Source organism: Microplitis mediator, chromosome 1 (assembly GCF_029852145.1).
Source record: "Microplitis mediator isolate UGA2020A chromosome 1, iyMicMedi2.1, whole genome shotgun sequence".
NCBI lineage: Eukaryota > Metazoa > Arthropoda > Insecta > Hymenoptera > Braconidae > Microplitis > Microplitis mediator.
Window position 1 is genome coordinate 2,973,613 of NC_079969.1, and position 17,150 is coordinate 2,990,762.

At 28.2% G+C, this 17,150-nt stretch overlaps 2 protein-coding genes across 6 annotated transcripts; one reads left to right on the forward strand and one right to left on the reverse strand.

Moving 5' to 3' along the window:
* The first annotated feature begins 1,524 nt into the window (after positions 1-1,524).
* On the forward strand, positions 1,525-9,659 carry LOC130664746 (prion-like-(Q/N-rich) domain-bearing protein 25). Of its 2 annotated transcripts, none has more exons than XM_057464830.1 (8): positions 1,525-2,529; positions 6,785-6,913; positions 7,401-7,547; positions 8,653-8,787; positions 8,879-9,139; positions 9,204-9,311; positions 9,383-9,454; positions 9,518-9,659. In XM_057464830.1, exons 1-8 carry the CDS (start codon positions 2,379-2,381, stop codon positions 9,586-9,588), a joined length of 1,074 nt encoding a protein of 357 aa, XP_057320813.1. In that variant the 5' UTR covers positions 1,525-2,378; the 3' UTR covers positions 9,589-9,659. The 2 variants fall into 2 exon arrangements, with proteins under 2 accessions (XP_057320813.1, XP_057320821.1); XM_057464838.1 differs by lacking the exon at positions 1,525-2,529 and adding an exon at positions 5,091-5,766.
* Positions 9,660-9,939: 280 nt separating this feature from the next.
* LOC130664723 (ecdysone oxidase-like) lies at positions 9,940-15,860 on the reverse strand. 4 transcript variants are annotated; one of them, XM_057464799.1, is made up of 3 exons: positions 15,448-15,860; positions 11,726-13,052; positions 9,940-11,346 (listed from the first exon to the last, which is right to left on the reverse strand). In XM_057464799.1, exons 2-3 carry the CDS (start codon positions 13,043-13,045, stop codon positions 10,681-10,683), a joined length of 1,986 nt encoding a protein of 661 aa, XP_057320782.1. In that variant the 5' UTR covers positions 13,046-13,052; positions 15,448-15,860; the 3' UTR covers positions 9,940-10,680. The 4 variants fall into 4 exon arrangements, with proteins under 4 accessions (XP_057320782.1, XP_057320797.1, XP_057320805.1 ...); XM_057464814.1 differs by having other exon boundaries at positions 15,444-15,860; XM_057464822.1 differs by lacking the exon at positions 15,448-15,860 and adding an exon at positions 15,094-15,367.
* Between the last annotated feature and the right edge of the window lie 1,290 nt (positions 15,861-17,150).

Sequence of the window (17,150 nt, forward strand, 5' to 3'; positions counted from 1 at the left end):
GACTTTAAAATCACCTGGAGCAATAATTAAATACTGAAATAAAAGTTGTTTCTACTAGTCGAATTATTTTCCACCAACCAGCTCACCCATGCCCATTTTTTTAATTTTTCAACCAGCGGTGACGCTCCAGTTTAATTATTATTTTATAAAATTACATTAAAGTCTATGATAATCCCCAGAATTCCATGGGGTTTCCTGCTATTTTATCAACTCCCATAAAATTTTATGAATTTAAATAAAATGCCTTTTTTTTCCCAGCAAACTTTTATTTTATAAAATTATTTTTTTCCCGCCAACTAAACCACCGGAACAAAAAAAATAAAATATTCCTGTTGTTTAAATCCTCCGGTTGCCTTTAACTTGTAACTAAATAAATTTTTTTTTATCATTATCAGACCGCGCAAAAATTTAACTCCCGCGAGATCTCCGACCGCCCGACAATTAAATGATATAATAAATAGTAAATAAATATTTTCGTGATTAATAAATTTCCGTCGCGATAACTGACCACCTCAGTCACTTTATTATTTAAATATTTATTTAATTGCCGCGTTAGTTTGTGATCTGGCTTATCGTGATATTTTAAAAAGTTGCCGCCAGCAACTGCGTTGGTGTCACAAAACTTTAAAAATTTGAATGACTTTTAATTCATCTGCTCATAAATTCGTCGTATATTTTTTCAAATCCCGCCTTTTACTTTCCCTCTTTAAAATCACTAATGAATTAAATAAATAATAATTAGGTCACTTACATAATTTTCCAACAGACAATTATAATATTAATTTTTAATTACCTTAATATCATATTTAAAAAATATAATCATAATAATTACTTTCTTTTGTAACGAAGCCCCGCCCGTTAATATATATATGTATATATTCCCATATATATGAATTGCGTATTTTATTTTTTGTTAAAACACACGAGACATCCGGCACCCATATATAATACACCTTTACCTGTATTGTATGAAAGATTAGATATCATATTTTTTATATATATGTATATATATTTTTTTTCCTCTTTTGAACTCGTGAAACATGAGTCAAGCATTACATATATTATATATATTTAAGTTAACTTCCTATTCTACTTAAAGTAGTATGAAACTAGACTTTAAACTCTAAACAATAATTTTTTTTTTTTGGTAAGAAAAAAAAATCTTGAGATTTTGAAATTTTTTTTTTTGTGAAAAAAATTAAATCTGTGTTACGTTTTTTTTGGTGATTCAAAATTGTTGAATATCTTAAAAATATTTTTGGTTTTCGGAAAAATTTAATAGAAAAAAATATTTTGCGGCTCAAATTCAAAGATTTTGAATTCTCAATACCATATATTGGATATTTCATAAAATATCGAGGATACGAAAATTTTTGAAGGAACATTTTTTATTCAAAATTAAATTTCTGACATAATTTGACTCTTTGATTTTTTGCGTAAATTCAATATTCAAAAAGTTACGGCTTCTTAAACTTTAAAATAAAATTTGTCCTCGCCCAAAAAAATTACAATTCGTATTTGCTCTGTAATTCGTAAACTATCAAAAATATCAAAATTTACTCTCAATACTTTTTTGTTCTCCACAAAATTTCCTACAAAATTCATTTGAACTTTTTTTTTCTAAACTCAAAATTCAAAAAGTTACAGCTTCTCAAACCTCAAAAAAATTTTCATAATCAAACCCTTGCCCAAAATAATTATAACTCTTATTTGCTCTTTACCTCATAAACTATCAAAAATATCAAAATTTACTCCCAATACTTTTTTGTTCCCCACAAAATTTCCCACAAAATCTTCCCCAACAATTTTTTTCCCAACTCAATATTTACAAAGTTACAGTAATTTGAATAAAAACAATTTTCAAAAATTCAAAAAATCCGTTCCCGCCAAAAATAAACAAAATATTTTTTAACAAAATAAATACCAAAAAATATAAAAGGGTACAAGTGAAAGGTCCAGAAGAAAGGGAACAAAAAAAAGCAGAAGAAGTAGAAGACGAAGAATAAAAAGAAAAAGAGTTAAACTTTAAAGGAGCAGTCGGAGTCTGGTTTTATTCTTCTTTATACGAAAAATTAAATACTTGTGTCGATTGTGTCTGTGTGAGAGGATAACACAGGATCAGACTAGAGATTACTAAAGAGAAAGGGAACCTCAGCATATATATTTAAGCGAAGACCTAAAGGAGTAGGTGGTATAGCCGTGGATATATATCTTATATATATTATTTTCGTGTACACTCGCGATGGTTAAAATGCTCTAGAAAAATAACTTTTTACACTCAACAGTTAACAGTTTTTTTATTTTTCATATAAATGTCTACTCTGCAACAAAATATATATACAGATATTTAAATAATTAAATGAAAAAAAAAAGTCATAATGTTTAAAAAAAAGTTTTTAATTTTTAATACTGTGTTGTTGTTATTGACTTCTGTTACTGCAGATAGAAAATTATTTTTTTCATCTCAATCTGGATCTAGTGAAGCTGAAAAATTTTTTGATGAGCCGAGAATTCTTTTACGGCTAAGACGTAAGTAAATTTTTTTTTAATTTACAAAAAAAAAGTTATCAAAATTATTTCGAAAATTTGAAAAATTCTATTTTTTCAGTCAATGGATTTTGAAATTTTTTTTTAATAGAAAATTTATTTAGATGTAAAATATTCCTGGGTATTTATTTTCATACCGAAATAATCGCGAGCAAACTGCAGGTGACTGCCCGAGTATCGGTAAAAAATTTATAAATTACAATTTAAATTAAATTGTTTATCAAATTCTTGATAAGAAACTCATATATTTTATTTATTTAAATTATCATCAAAGTTTAATTATAAAAATCTGATTAATTCCCAAACTTATTGATTTCGATAATTTTATAATCATGGGATTCGAAAAAAAAAATCAACTATACACAGAAAAAAAGGATTTCTTGGCGCAAAAAACTTTTACTCCCGCCAAGAAAATTTTTTACTTGTCCTAAGAAATTTTTCGCATTGTGAATTGAAACCGAAAATTTTCTTGGGGAGAGAAAAATTTTCTTGAGTCAAGAAAAAAATTTTTGGGGCAAGATAATTTTCGTTTTCATTTCATAATGCAAATTTTTTCTTGTCCCAAAAAATCCTTCTTTTCTGTGTAGTTCTATCATAGATATGGCGGGAATCAAATTTTAATTATTCTCTTAACGATAAAAATACAATTTAATTTAACAATACAGTAAAAGACCTATACTAGTAGTACCGATCAGGGAACTAGTACTCGATCATTTCATGTATTTAGTAAATATATATATATACAAATATATGAGTAATCGGGTACTGGATCTCTTACTTTAAAATTAATAATTTTAACGCTTTCTTTAATTAAATTAAATCCCATAGAAACTTCAGTTTGATAAATATTTTTTTTTTAATTAATCCCCGGCATTAATTAGGATATTTTTTTATCTGTACTATAAATTTGGTAATAAATATTTATTATTATTATTTTTTTATACAACGAGATGAGATTCCTCTATGATAGTAAAGTTAGCGGACATTGACAATTTTTGAAATTTTGAAATAATGAATAAAACGCTTGTAAAGTAAAAATAAAAAAATCCATGTTTAGAGAATTCAAAATTCAGTATATGCACTTTTTTTAAATTTTATTATTTTAATTATTTAATTTTTTTATATGTAATTATAAGGAACAAGATTTTTGCCTTAATTTTTAAATGAATTATTCAAATGTTTGATATTGCCGCGAAAATATTTGTTTTACCATAAAAGTTTTTAAACAAAAGTTGTAGGAAATTTAATTTTCTAGAAAAAATTACTCTTACGATTTTTTGCTACGACCAATATTTTCATCGTAATTCCGAAACTAAGGTTCATAATGATTGATTCAAATTTTCGATAATTACAAAAATCTTAATTTTGAAATTACGGCCTTTTTATTAGTCCTAGGAAAAAATTATAGAAGTCATTTTTTTTATAAAATTAAATTTCCTACAACTTTTATTTAAAACATTTTTTGATACGACCAATAGTTTCACCGTAATTCCGAAATTAAGATCCATAATGAACGATTCAAATTTTTGATAATTATGAAAATCTTAATTTTGAAATTACGGTGAAAATATTAGTCCTAAGAAAAAATTATAAGAGACATTTTTTTTACAAAATTAAATTTTGAACAACTTTTATTTGAAAAATTTTTTTATACGACCAATATTTTTGCCGTAATTACAAAATTAAGATCCATAATGAATGATTCAAATTTTTGATAATTATGAAAATCTTAATTTTGAAATTACAGTGAAAATATTGGTCCTAAGAAAACATTATAAGAGACATTTTTTTTACAAAATTAAATTTGGAACAACTTTTATTTGAAAAATTTTTTGACACGACCAATATTTTCACCGTAATTCCGATATTAAGGTTCATAATGAGTGATTTAAATTTTTGATAATTCCAAAAATCTTAATTTTGAAATTACCGCTTTTTTATTAGTCCTAAGAAAAAATTATAAAAGACGTTTCTTTTATAAAATTAAATTTCCTACAACTTTCATTCAAAAAATTTTTTTATACGACCAATATTTTTGCCGTAATATCAAAAATACACTATTAATTACTGACTATCGTTTTTAAATTAAAGCAAAAATCCTGGCCCTAGTAATTGAATATTGTCGTATGTCTACTGCATTTACACTCATGATTCCTCTCTGGGTCGGGCCTAAAAATTTGAAAAAAAAAAAAAAATATTTATAATTGAACCCTTTAACATTAGCTTTAGTTATGAATACCTTTTGTAGATGGTATGAACTTTATTTACCGTGAATTCTGAACAATGTAAAATGTAACACACCTATACACCCACTCCGTAGTGTTAAGGAAGAGTGAACAGAATTACAGACGAGCAGAAAGGGATCAGTATAAAACAAACTTTATTTCGGGCAAGTCGCGCTTACGCTCGTAATTTTTTTTTTCTTACTCACTTATAAAAAAATTTATTAATTTATTCATTAATCAGTAAATTAACTAATCATTTATTTTAATTATTCTTATACTCAATTTAAAATTTTTTTTTAAATTTTTATTTGAACACTTGAATTAATATTTCGACACAAAATTTTATTTTTAATATTCAAATTTAAAAAAAATTTCATATTTTTTTTTTTTTTTGTAATAAAAAAAAAGTATCGAGGAAACACGTGTGCAATTGCAAATTTAACAATAGATAGAATTACGTAACGTTCATTGTAATAAAAATAATTAAATTGAATAAGAAAAAAAAAAAAAAAAAAAAATTAGACGGAGGTGGAACGGAAAAAAAAGTTACTAGTCAATAGTTTGAGTTTGAATTGAGAACTGGGCCTTGAATTAAAAATATAAAATAATTGAATTAACAGCTCCCTAATAATTAGACAAATAACGTGATTTGTTAATTAAATAAGTGGGAGCGGTAATTGATATTTATTTAAATTTAATTGGACTGGGGACTGAGGAGATTTGTCATTGAGGATTGGGGATTTTAGTTGGGAAGTTTGAGATATCAAAGATAGAGATATAGATATAGATAGAGAAAGAGAAAGAGATGATCGGTGATAGTTGTGAGTATAAAGGTGTCATGAAGAAGAAAAATAACAGCAAGATCTTCTCATGAAGAATATAAGTGTTATCGCGTTTCTTATTCTTTTGTACACCGTCACGGTTTTATGCTCGACGGTTTCCGTTGCATTTAGACATCATGTATTACCTTGTGATGATCGTAGATCACATACACGTATGTCTTGATTTTTTTTATAATTTTACTTTATATACATCCATATATACATACATATATATTTGTGCATAGAAAGATATAGAATTGAATGCCCTTTAAAATGAGTACCTACAAGCCATATTTATTTTTGTAATAAATATATGTATATATATACATATATAGATATATATATTTATTAGTGCACAGAAAGATATAGAATTGAATGCCCTTTAAAATGAATACCTACAAGCCATATTTATTTTTGTAATAAATATATGTATATATTTATATATACAGATATATAGATATATATATTTATTAGTGCACAGAAAGATATAGAATTGAATTCCCTTTAAAATGAATACCTACAAGCCATATTTATTTTTGTAATAAATATATGTATATATTTATATATATAGATATATATGTATATATATATATTTGTGCATAGAAAGATATAGAATCGAATGCCCTTTAAAATGAGTACCTACAAGCCATATTTATTTTTGTATCATATATACATATATATATATATATATATATATATATATATATATATATATATATATATATATATATATATATATGTATATATATATTTATATATATGACGGTGATTATTTTGTAAAAATTTCAGATTAAATGCGGAGCTTATAATTTTTTATTAATTTATTTTTTTCGGAGTAAATTAGACTCCGGTCTCGGAGTAAATTTTTTTTTTTAATTCCGGAAGTGGGTGGAGTTAATTCGGTTTTTAAATCAACTCTGAATTCGCTCCTAAAAAAAAATTGTATTTACTCATTTTTAAACTTTCAATAATTTTAATAATTTTTTTTTTCAAATCAAACTCTCCCATTTATTTTTAATTTCCTTAAAATTTCCCTCAGATCTAAATTCAAAAATTTGAAATTAAAAAAAAATAAATCTCTGCCATTTCGAAAGTAAAAAAAATTGTATTTCATAACACGAACTCTTGATTCTCTGGAATGTAAATTACTCATAAATAATTATCTACATTTATACTTTTTAAAATTTTCAGAAACAATGAAATCATGTATATACGACACAGATTGCATTGGAAACGCATATTGTTTCAATCGCGAAACATGTCACTGTAAAAATGGTCACGTAATAAATCGTAACCACACGCACATGCAATGCCTAAAAAGTAAGTGCCTATTTAATTACCATCAGCAATTATTTCTCATTAAAAAAAATAAAATAAAAAATTTTGATTATAATTTCCGGTAACGACAATGCATTATAACATTTATTATCTGAGAAAAATAAGTACAATAGTTAAGAATGAATGAGTAACATTTAAAATTAAAATAACATTTATATTTTATGCTACGGGGGTTTTCAGTATCTCACGGTTTTCTACTGTCTCCCCTACGTTTTCTTCAGTACTTGAAGCGTATCCAGACTATCTCAAGTCCACTATATAATAAAATACATATATATATATATAAATATATTTACAACTAAAACGTGCTCGTCGAGCCGTCAAACAAAACTGTCTCCTTCCTTTTTACCTTTTTCTTTTTTTACTGATGAATAAGGCTATTGACTCTGTCAGTGATGACTCGGGAAAAAAATATATCAATCAATAGAATATAATCCATTGATTTATTTATTTAATATTATTATTATAGTTGCAACAAATTTAGGAGATCCTTGTGATGAAAATATCCAATGTGAAATGACCTTTACAAGTCAAGCTGAATGTCGTAATAATATTTGTACTTGTATTGATGGCTCACATTATGAAGAAAGTCAAGGCCGTTGTTATGAATCTATTGGTAATTTATTTTTATTTTACTTTTTTTAGTTAATAAAATTTTGAGTTTTTGGTAAATAATTAGTCTAGTAATTTTTTTACACGGTAACATAGCAACGATTCCTTCTATATGCACATTACTGTGGTAAATATCCCCTCTGTGTACTCGTCGCTATGGTAATTCTCGCCACTACTATCCGTTGCTATGACAAAAATTCCTACTACTATCAGTTGCTATGATAAAAATTCCCACTACTATCCGTTACTATTTCAAAAATTCCCACTACTATCAGTTGGTATGGTAAAAATTCTCACTACTATCCGTTGCTATGGTAAAAATTCCCTACTATCCGTTGCTATGGTAAAATTTCCACTACTATCGATTGCTATGGAAAAAATTCCCACAACTATCCGTTGCTATGATAAAAATCCCACTACTAACAGTTGCTATGGTAAAAATTCCCACTACTATCAGTTGCTATTGTACAAATTCGCACTACTATCCGTTACTATGGTAAAAATTCCCACTACTATCCGTTGCTATGGCAAAATTCCCACTACTATCCGTTTCTATGGTAAAAATTCCCACTACTATCCGTTTCCATGGTGAAAATTCCCACAACTATCCGTTGCTATGTTAAAAATTTCCACTACTATCAGTTGCTATGGTAAAAATTCTCACTACTATCCGTTACTATGGCAATATTCCCCCACTACATTACAGTCACTTTAGTAACCTTACATTAAAAAATTACTATAGTAACTAAAAATAAAATTTTTCCTTGTATTAAAAAAAAAATATTATGGTTGCTATGGTAATTATTAGTTCTTTTCATTGTTACCATAGCAACGCAACGTAGTGGAGGAACTACCATAGCAACGCTCCCCTCCAAGGACTCGTAGCTATAGCAACGCTTCCCACTACACCGCGTTACTATGACAACGCTCCCCACTCCACTACGTTGCCTTAGCAACGCTCCCCACTACTCTACGGTAACCATAGCAACCGTATAACCAAAAAAATGACTTCTAACTAAAGAAAAAATTTTTTTTTTCTCACATTCAAAAAAAATAAAACTTTTTTTTTCTCATAATAAAAAAAAAATAAAAAAATTTTTTTTTTGCAGGTATTGGAAAAATGTGTAAAACAAATTATAATTGTTATGTAGAAGGTTCAAAAACATTTTGCGTAGATGGGTACTGTAGCTGTCCTCTCTTACACCACCCAAATAGTGACGGCACCAGATGTCTCAAGAGTGCATGTAAATTATTTTTACCCTTTCAAAAAACAAATCAATTTTTTTTTTTTTTTTTTTTACTAATAAAATAACCAAATTTTCTTTTACATTAAAGTTTTAAAAGACAAATGTTCAATCGACGAAGAATGTATAGCAGAAAATTCTCGTTGTTTTGGTACCTGCAGTTGCAAATTAGATTACGTATTATCTAAAGATAATAAGAGATGTTTGAAGGCCGCAAATATTATTGGCGATCCTTGTGAAGAAGATCTGCAGTGTTCGACATTTTTAAAAAATACTAAATGTAACGAGGACAATATTTGTACATGCGTACTAGATTTTAAGCCACGCGAGTCTGTTTGTTTGAGAAAAATTAGTAAGTTTTTTATATTTTTATCATAGGGGACATTTTTTGTTTAATTTTTTTTCTTTTTTTGTAGACCCAGATATGATTGGCAAAGCCTGTCTGTCTCGTTCACAATGTGTTCACCCACCTGCAGATACTGAATTAAAAGACAGTGAAGTCGCAAATGTCGACTGTTTATCAGGTTAATTAATTTTCATAAAATTAATTAATTAATTAATGAAAAAAATAAAATATAAAAAAATATATTTTTAGGTATTTGTTCATGCGCACAAGATTACACACTCACAGAAGACAAGACCGACTGTATAAGATTTAGTGAGAATGGTAATTAATTTATTTAATTATTAATTAATTTTAAAAAATAATTAATTGGCTAATTTTTTTTAGGAGCTGGAAAAATAATCAGTACTCATTTATTATTATCATTAATTATTATTAAAATACTACAAATAATTTAAAAAAATAATTTACATAATTAATTAATTAATTAATTTAGAGGCTCTATTTATTTATTTAAATTTAATTAGACACTTAAGTACCTGTTTTAATTAATTATTCATCGCGTTACAAAATTTTGATGATTTGAAAATTTTTTTGAGAATTTAAAAAAAAATTCAGTGACGTAAATTTTTTTTTTATTAAGAGACGAGGGGGAAAATTTAAAAAAATTTTTCTATACAAAACAAAATTATTATCAGTAACGCGATAATAAAAATTTATAAAAAAAATACCAAAGTATTTTTAAGAAAAATTATAATTAATTTTTGATTTATTAAATTAATTAATAAAAAAAATTGTAGATATTTACAAACAATTACACGATTATTTTTTTTAACCAGACGATTGATTTGTTTATTTAAATATTTAAACCTCTTAAAAGTTCACATGAACTATTGACCTATCGATTGTTGTTGGGTAAAAGGTTGCGTGACTAAGTCTAATTTAGGCCTCGTATTTTTTTGTCGGATGTCGATCCCGTTTGTTTGAGGATGAGTTGTACTCTATGGTAACTCTATATATATTGTGAGTCATCACGTAATACTATAGGCCTATTGTATTTCCGTTTTTTCATTTCCATTTTTTTTTACGTAGATCTTGCGATTCATACAAAATTAAATTTATTTTTCCAGGAATATCTAGTGATATATTTTATAAATTTAATTTAATTGAAAAATTATTAGATTCTCAAAATTCGTGAGTAAATTTCCTCTGATTTGAGTACCCACATCATATATTTTGATGCCGGTCAAATTTAATTAATTAATCGATTAATTAATTAATTAAATTTGACCCCCGTCCAAATATACTAATGTTGGTATTCATTTTACTGGGAATCACCTCAGCTTCAAAGATATCACGTCGAAATTTCGATAAAAAATTTTTAGTTTCTAATAATAAAAAAAAACCGTCTGGTAATTAATGAATTATTAATTAAATGAGCCAATGACCACTTGATCAGAATATATCGATGTTGGTACTCATTTTACGCGTAATTTTATAAACTTTGAAGATATGAAATTGATAATTTAAAAAACCTATAAAATAAATAATTATTTCAGCCATTCTTCCTTAATCATATCACTAGCTTTCTCCCCAATCATGTAAGTGGGCGCATTAGTGTGCCCTGATATTAAATTTGGCATAATACTAGCATCGACGACTCTCAGTCTCTGTATCCCATAAACTTTAAGTTCATCACTCACCACGCCATCTTGTTCCCTCGGCGCCATCTTGCAAGTGCCGACAAAATGGCCGAGTGTCGTTGAAACCTGATGGCAAACGCATTCCCAGTACTCGTCCGTCCCAAAAGTTATTTCCGTACATCCTGGGAATTGAACTGGTAGTAAAGTCGCATTATATTTTTTAAATGCTTGAGTGTCTGCTACTTCAAGAGCTTTTTTAATTCCTCTAACAAGCGTTTTTAAATCTTCTTCATTATCAAAATAATTTGCTATCAACATTGGAGCGTCTGTAGGATTTTTACTTCGCAACATAACCCGACCTCGGCTTTTCGGGTGCAGTAATACTGGGACGATACTAAATCCATCATGGCCGACATAATTTTTAAAGACTTGATTGTACCAACTGTCGGGTAATGAAAATATACTTCGTAATGTTCCTGATAAATCACCAGCCATTGAGCCAATGCCGAATACTAATTCGATATCTGGTTCATTTTCGATATTTTTTTCGTCATCGATACTATTCGAGAAGTTCTGAAAATAAATAAACAAAACTATCAATAAAATGGCGGGAAGGAAAAAAAAATAAAAATTGCAACGAAACTATTGACTTTACAGAAAAAGGTCGTTAATAAAAGTTGTAGGAAATTGAATTTACTACAAAAAAGGTCCTGTGACCTACTAACGTATCTCTGAAACTTAAAAAGTTACAGACAAATTAAAATCAGTCTTAATTAAAACAAATTTTAATTTTTTATTTCAAGTTACAATTACACCGTAAAAATCGTCCGTGGGTAAAAATGTAAAGAGACCTTTTTTGAAGAGAATTTAATTCCCTACAAAATCATTCCTGTCCATTTTTCCCGTATCTCTAATAGTTAACCCGCTACAAAATAATTAAAAAAAATCTTACCCCTTCTCTTTCATTTCTCCCACTCAAATTAGCCGTACGATGTCTCTCCCCTCTCTCGCTCACCCCCACTCTCTTTCTTCCCTTTCCCTCGTCCTCTCCCTTCTTAGTATCAACAAAAGCCAGAGCCTCAGCCCCCGATGGCGCAGTAAAAGGGCCTTGACCATAAGCCAAATAATCAAAAGTGTCTTTTAAATTAGTCGCGATCCTCGACTCGACAATACTGACCGTGTCATTGACCAAAAAGGTCAACGCCGCCATGCTGACATGGTCCTGAAGGTTGTGACCAACCGGCAAATCAGCCATAACCTCAATTCCCATTTCTTCCAAATGTTTTCTCGGGCCAATTCCAGAGAGCATCAGGATCTGCGGTGAGTTCAGACTTCCCCCACTCACCAAAACTTCTTTACCAGCCATGACTTTAAACCGTCGGCCATTTTTTATCAACTCAACGCCTCTAGCGACCTTGTCCTTATCAATAATAACCCGGGTTACCAACGAATTCCTCGAGATATGAAGGTTAGGACGTCGCCTTATAGGACGCAGGTACGCTTTCGCGGCACTGAGTCGTCTTCCATGACGTAAATTGACGGCAACCGGACAAAAACCCGTGGGATTTTTACTGTTACAATCTTGTGATTTATAACCTAGTTCTTGGCCAGCTTGAATAAATTTATCACGTAGTTTAGACTTCCACGGCACTGCCGTTACGTCTAAATATCCGTTACGGCCATAAATTGTCGAGTTTATTTTTGGGTCATCGCCCAAATTTTCATCGACAAAACGCTCAGATTTAATAAAATACGGAAACACGTCGGAGTATCGCCATTTTTTATTGCCCAGTGATGACCATTGGTCGTAATCGTGAGCCGAGCCGCGAGAGTGGATCATAAAATTTATTACAGATGTCCCGCCTACGGCTTTACCTCGCGGCCAATTACAGCGACCTTGGATCATTGAAAGACAGTAACCGTTAGTTTTACTATTTTTATGGCTTTTTTCGGTACGATAACCCCAGTTGTAAGACGTCAGGTGCATGGCGGCGGCTAGTAGGGGAATGTCGGTCAAGAACATCTCGTCCTTACCCGCCTCTAGGAGTAAAATCTTCCAGTGGGAAATTTCGCTGAGACGATTCGCCAAAACTGAACCCCCGGAACCGGCCCCGATTATTATGAAATCGTAAGACGGCAGGAGGTCGGGCTCTTTGTTTAGGAGACCGGGAAATGGCGGGTAGAGTTTGTAGTAATTCAGGATGTTGGTGACGTAAGAGAGGGGACTGGCTGCTGCTGTGCTGATGAGGACCAACAGGATTGTGATGACCATCTTTTACCTGAAATTATTTTTTTTTTAGGGTGCGGGTACTCTTTGGAGAGAGAATTTTATTTTTTATGGGAATTGGGGATAAATTAAAAAAAAAAATTTTTAATTGAAAAACATTTTCAATTATTACATTGTGGGTACTCTTTCCACCGGAAATTGAATACTAAACCTGCATTCACTATCAAATTCCCGAAAAAGTTTGGATTTTCAAAAATTCAATTATTCAATTTTTATTTTCAATTAAAAATCATTCCCACTATTAGCTTGCGGGTACTCTTTCCACTCAAAATCGAGTACTCAATTCATTCTCGCTATTCAATTCCCAAAAATTTTTAATTTTCAAAAATTTAATTATTCAATTTTTCTATTCAATTAAAAATCATTCCTACTATTAGCTCGCGGGTACTCTTTCCACTCAAAATCAAAGACTCAATTCATACTCACTATTCAATTCCCAAAAATTTTTAATTTTAAAAAATTCAATTATTCAATTTTTATTTTCAATTAAAAATCATTCCAACTATTAGCTTGTGGGTACTCTTTCCACTCAAAATCAAAGACTCAATTCATACTCGCTATTCAATTCCCAAAAATTTTTTATTTTCAAAAATTCAATTATTCAATGTTTCTTTTCAATTAAAAATCATTCCTACTATTAGTTCGCGGGTACTCTTTCCACTCAAAATCAAAGACTCAATTCATACTCGCTATTCAATTCCCAAAAATTTTTAATTTTCAAAAATTCAATTATTCAATTTTTCTTTTCAATTAAAAATCATTCCTACTATTAGCTTGTGGGTACTCTTTCCACTCAAAATCAAAGACTCAATTCATACTCGCTATTCAATTCCCAAAAATTTTTTATTTTCAAAAATTCAATTATTCAATGTTTCTTTTCAATTAAAAATCATTCCTACTATTAGTTCGCGGGTACTCTTTCCACTCAAAATCAAAGACTCAATTCATACTCGCTATTCAATTCCCAAAAATTTTTAATTTTCAAAAATTCAATTATTCAATTTTTCTTTTCAATTAAAAATCATTCCTACTATTAGTTCGCGGGTACTCTTTCCACTCAAAATCAAAGACTCAATTCATACTCGCTATTCAATTCCCAAAAATTTTTAATTTTCAAAAATTCAATTATTCAATTTTTATTTTCAATTAAAAATCATTCCAACTATTAGCTTGTGGGTACTCTTTCCACTCAAAATCAAAGACTCAATTCATACTCGCTATTCAATTCCCAAAAATTTTTTATTTTCAAAAATTCAATTATTCAATGTTTCTTTTCAATTAAAAATCATTCCTACTATTAGTTCGCGGGTACTCTTTCCACTCAAAATCAAAGACTCAATTCATACTCGCTATTCAATTCCCAAAAATTTTTAATTTTCAAAAATTCAATTATTCAATTTTTCTTTTCAATTAAAAATCATTCCTACTATTAGTTCGCGGGTACTCTTTCCACTCAAAATCAAAGACTCAATTCATACTCGCTATTCAATTCCCAAAAATTTTTAATTTTCAAAAATTCAATTATTCAATGTTTCTTTTCAATTAAAAATCATTCCCACTATTAGCTCGCAGGTACTCTTTCTACTCAAAATCAAAGACTCAATTCATTCTCGCTATTCAATTCCCAAAAATTTTTAATTTTCAAAAATTCAATTATTCAATGTTTCTTTTCAATTAAAAATCATTCCTACTATTAGCTCGCGGGTTCTCTTTCCACTCAAAATCAAAGACTCAATTCATTCTCGCTATTCAATTCCCAAAAATTTTTAATTTTCAAAAATTCAATTATTCAATTTTTCTTTTCAATTAAAAATCATTCCTACTATTAGCTCGCGGGTTCTCTTTCCACTCAAAATCAAAGACTCAATTCATTCTCGCTATTCAATTCCCAAAAATTTTTAATTTTCAAAAATTCAATTATTCAATGTTTCTTTTCAATTAAAAATCATTCCCACTATTAGCTCGCAGGTACTCTTTCTACTCAAAATCAAGTACCCAATCCACTCTAACTATTAAATTCCCAAAATTCTCACATTTCAAAAAGTCAATTATTCAATTAAAAATCATCACCTCCAACTATCGTGTTGTGGGTACTCTTTCCACCGTAAATTTTCTAACAAACACTCTCCTACTGTTCAAAATTCAAAACAACACTTCCTCTAATATATATACATATACGTAAATATAAACAATGACGTCCAATAATTAAAAAAATTCTACAACCATTAGAACGATCCAAGAATACTAATGACTACTATCACGCAGCATTCACTTATCACTAGCCAGTACAACTTACTTCTGAAACCTCCGAACAAAAGTAAAATTTCGAATAAAAATTGAATTTTATAAATTAATTAGTATATAGTAAATTATTTATACATACTTACACGTTTTATTAATTATCGTCGTCAACTGACGTCACTCTGTTTACACTTTATTGTTAATTGCATTTATATATATTAAATTAAATTCAACAGAACGCCGATACAAACAATGTCACGCATTAAATCAGACTGAGATACTGACAGTTAAGTCTTTGATACTTTTATACAAAGGCTTTAAAAGTCTCGGCATTTCTGAATAAATTTTTAATTTTATTACTTTTTTTTTTGCTGGGATTCAAATATTTTTTTTTTATTTTGTAATCTTTGGACTGATGAACTTGACATAGAATTTATTATGGAGTTGTTACATCAATCCCTTTTTAATTTCAATGCCCTTTCTCTTGAATCAAATTATTTCGATCAATCATGTAAGCAATGACCTTAAGAATTTTTATTTCACTTAAAAAATTTTTTAAAAAAATTTTAAAATTGTGTTATTAAAATTTGAATTTTTTTTTTGATTTTTCAAATTTTATTAATAAATATAAAAATACAATTTTTTTAAATTTTTTGTATTTTATCAAAATGTATATGAGTTTTAATTTTAAAATGAATAATAAAAAATTTTTATTTAATTTCATTAAAAATTATTTTATAATTTTATTTTACAAAAATTTTGTTTTTAAGATTTATCAAAATTTGAATTTAGAAAAAAATTGTTCACTTTTCATTTTCACAAAAGTTACACATACATTTTTTTTAAATAAAAACTTCATCAAATTTTGAAAAAAAATTTTTTTACGAAATTTTATTTTTACCAGAATTCAAAAAGAAAAATTAAAAAAATTTTAAATACACAATTTTTCCCGCAAAAATTTCAAAAATTTAAAATAAACAAATTTTCTCGCAAAAATTTCAAAAATTTTAAATTAACAAATTTTCCCGCAAAAATTTTAAATAAACAATTTGTCCTGCAAAAATTTCAAAAATTTGAAAAAAAAACAAATTTTCCCGCGAAAATTTCAAAAATTTTCATATTTACAAAATCAAAATAAAAAAGAACAAAAATTTTTAACTCAAAAAAAAAAAAATTCCAAAATAAAATTTATTTTTTAAATTACTGTTATAATTTAAGACCGATCAGTCCCATAACATCGATTACAAGATACTAACAGGTTAAATCTGTTAACTCGTAATCGAGATCATCGAGCCTACATAATATAGCCATTAACACACTTACTCATATATTTATTAACTCACACCCCGATATGAGAAAAATCTCCGCAAGGTCGCTGGTGACAAGGTCTCCTCTTTATGCACCTACATCTTTTTATCCATGCAATCACATTTATTTACTTATTTATTTATTCATTTTATTTATTTTATTTATTTTTTTCCCGCCGTTTAATTAATCACGTCTCGCAATCGAGGCATTAAAAAAAAACTCGAGTTAATAAACCGGCTTCGAGAATAAAAAATTGTTTTAAATAACAAAGAAATTGTTTGTGAATATTTTTTAATGCAAAAATAATTTTATTATTTTCTAGCTCAGGAGGTCAGTAATTGCGCGAAAAAAAAATTTTTGTAACCGGAAGATAAAAGAATTTACGGTAACAAAATTCGAAATGTTTGTTGCACTTAGCACTCAAACACGCACACACACATGCATACTTACACACACGCACACACATGTGCACACATTCCCAAAGTTAAATATTTAAAAATAAAAAGTAGTTTCAAAATTTTTAAATGACCTTAAGGTTCCA

Excerpts from the sequence above, each read along its gene's own strand:
- LOC130664746 (XM_057464830.1), top strand. The coding sequence starts at position 2,379 with ATGTTTAAAAAAAAGTTTTTAATTTTTAATACTGTGTTGTTGTTATTG. Across the intron at positions 9,140-9,203 it reads TGTTTGTTTGAGAAAAATTA|ACCCAGATATGATTGGCAAA; the intron begins GTAAGTTTTTTA and ends CTTTTTTTGTAG. Across the intron at positions 9,312-9,382 it reads AAATGTCGACTGTTTATCAG|GTATTTGTTCATGCGCACAA; the intron begins GTTAATTAATTT and ends ATATATTTTTAG.
- LOC130664723 (XM_057464799.1), bottom strand. The coding sequence starts at position 13,045 with ATGGTCATCACAATCCTGTTGGTCCTCATCAGCACAGCAGCAGCCAGT. Across the intron at positions 11,347-11,725 it reads GGAGAAATGAAAGAGAAGGG|AACTTCTCGAATAGTATCGA; the intron begins GTAAGATTTTTT and ends ATTTATTTTCAG.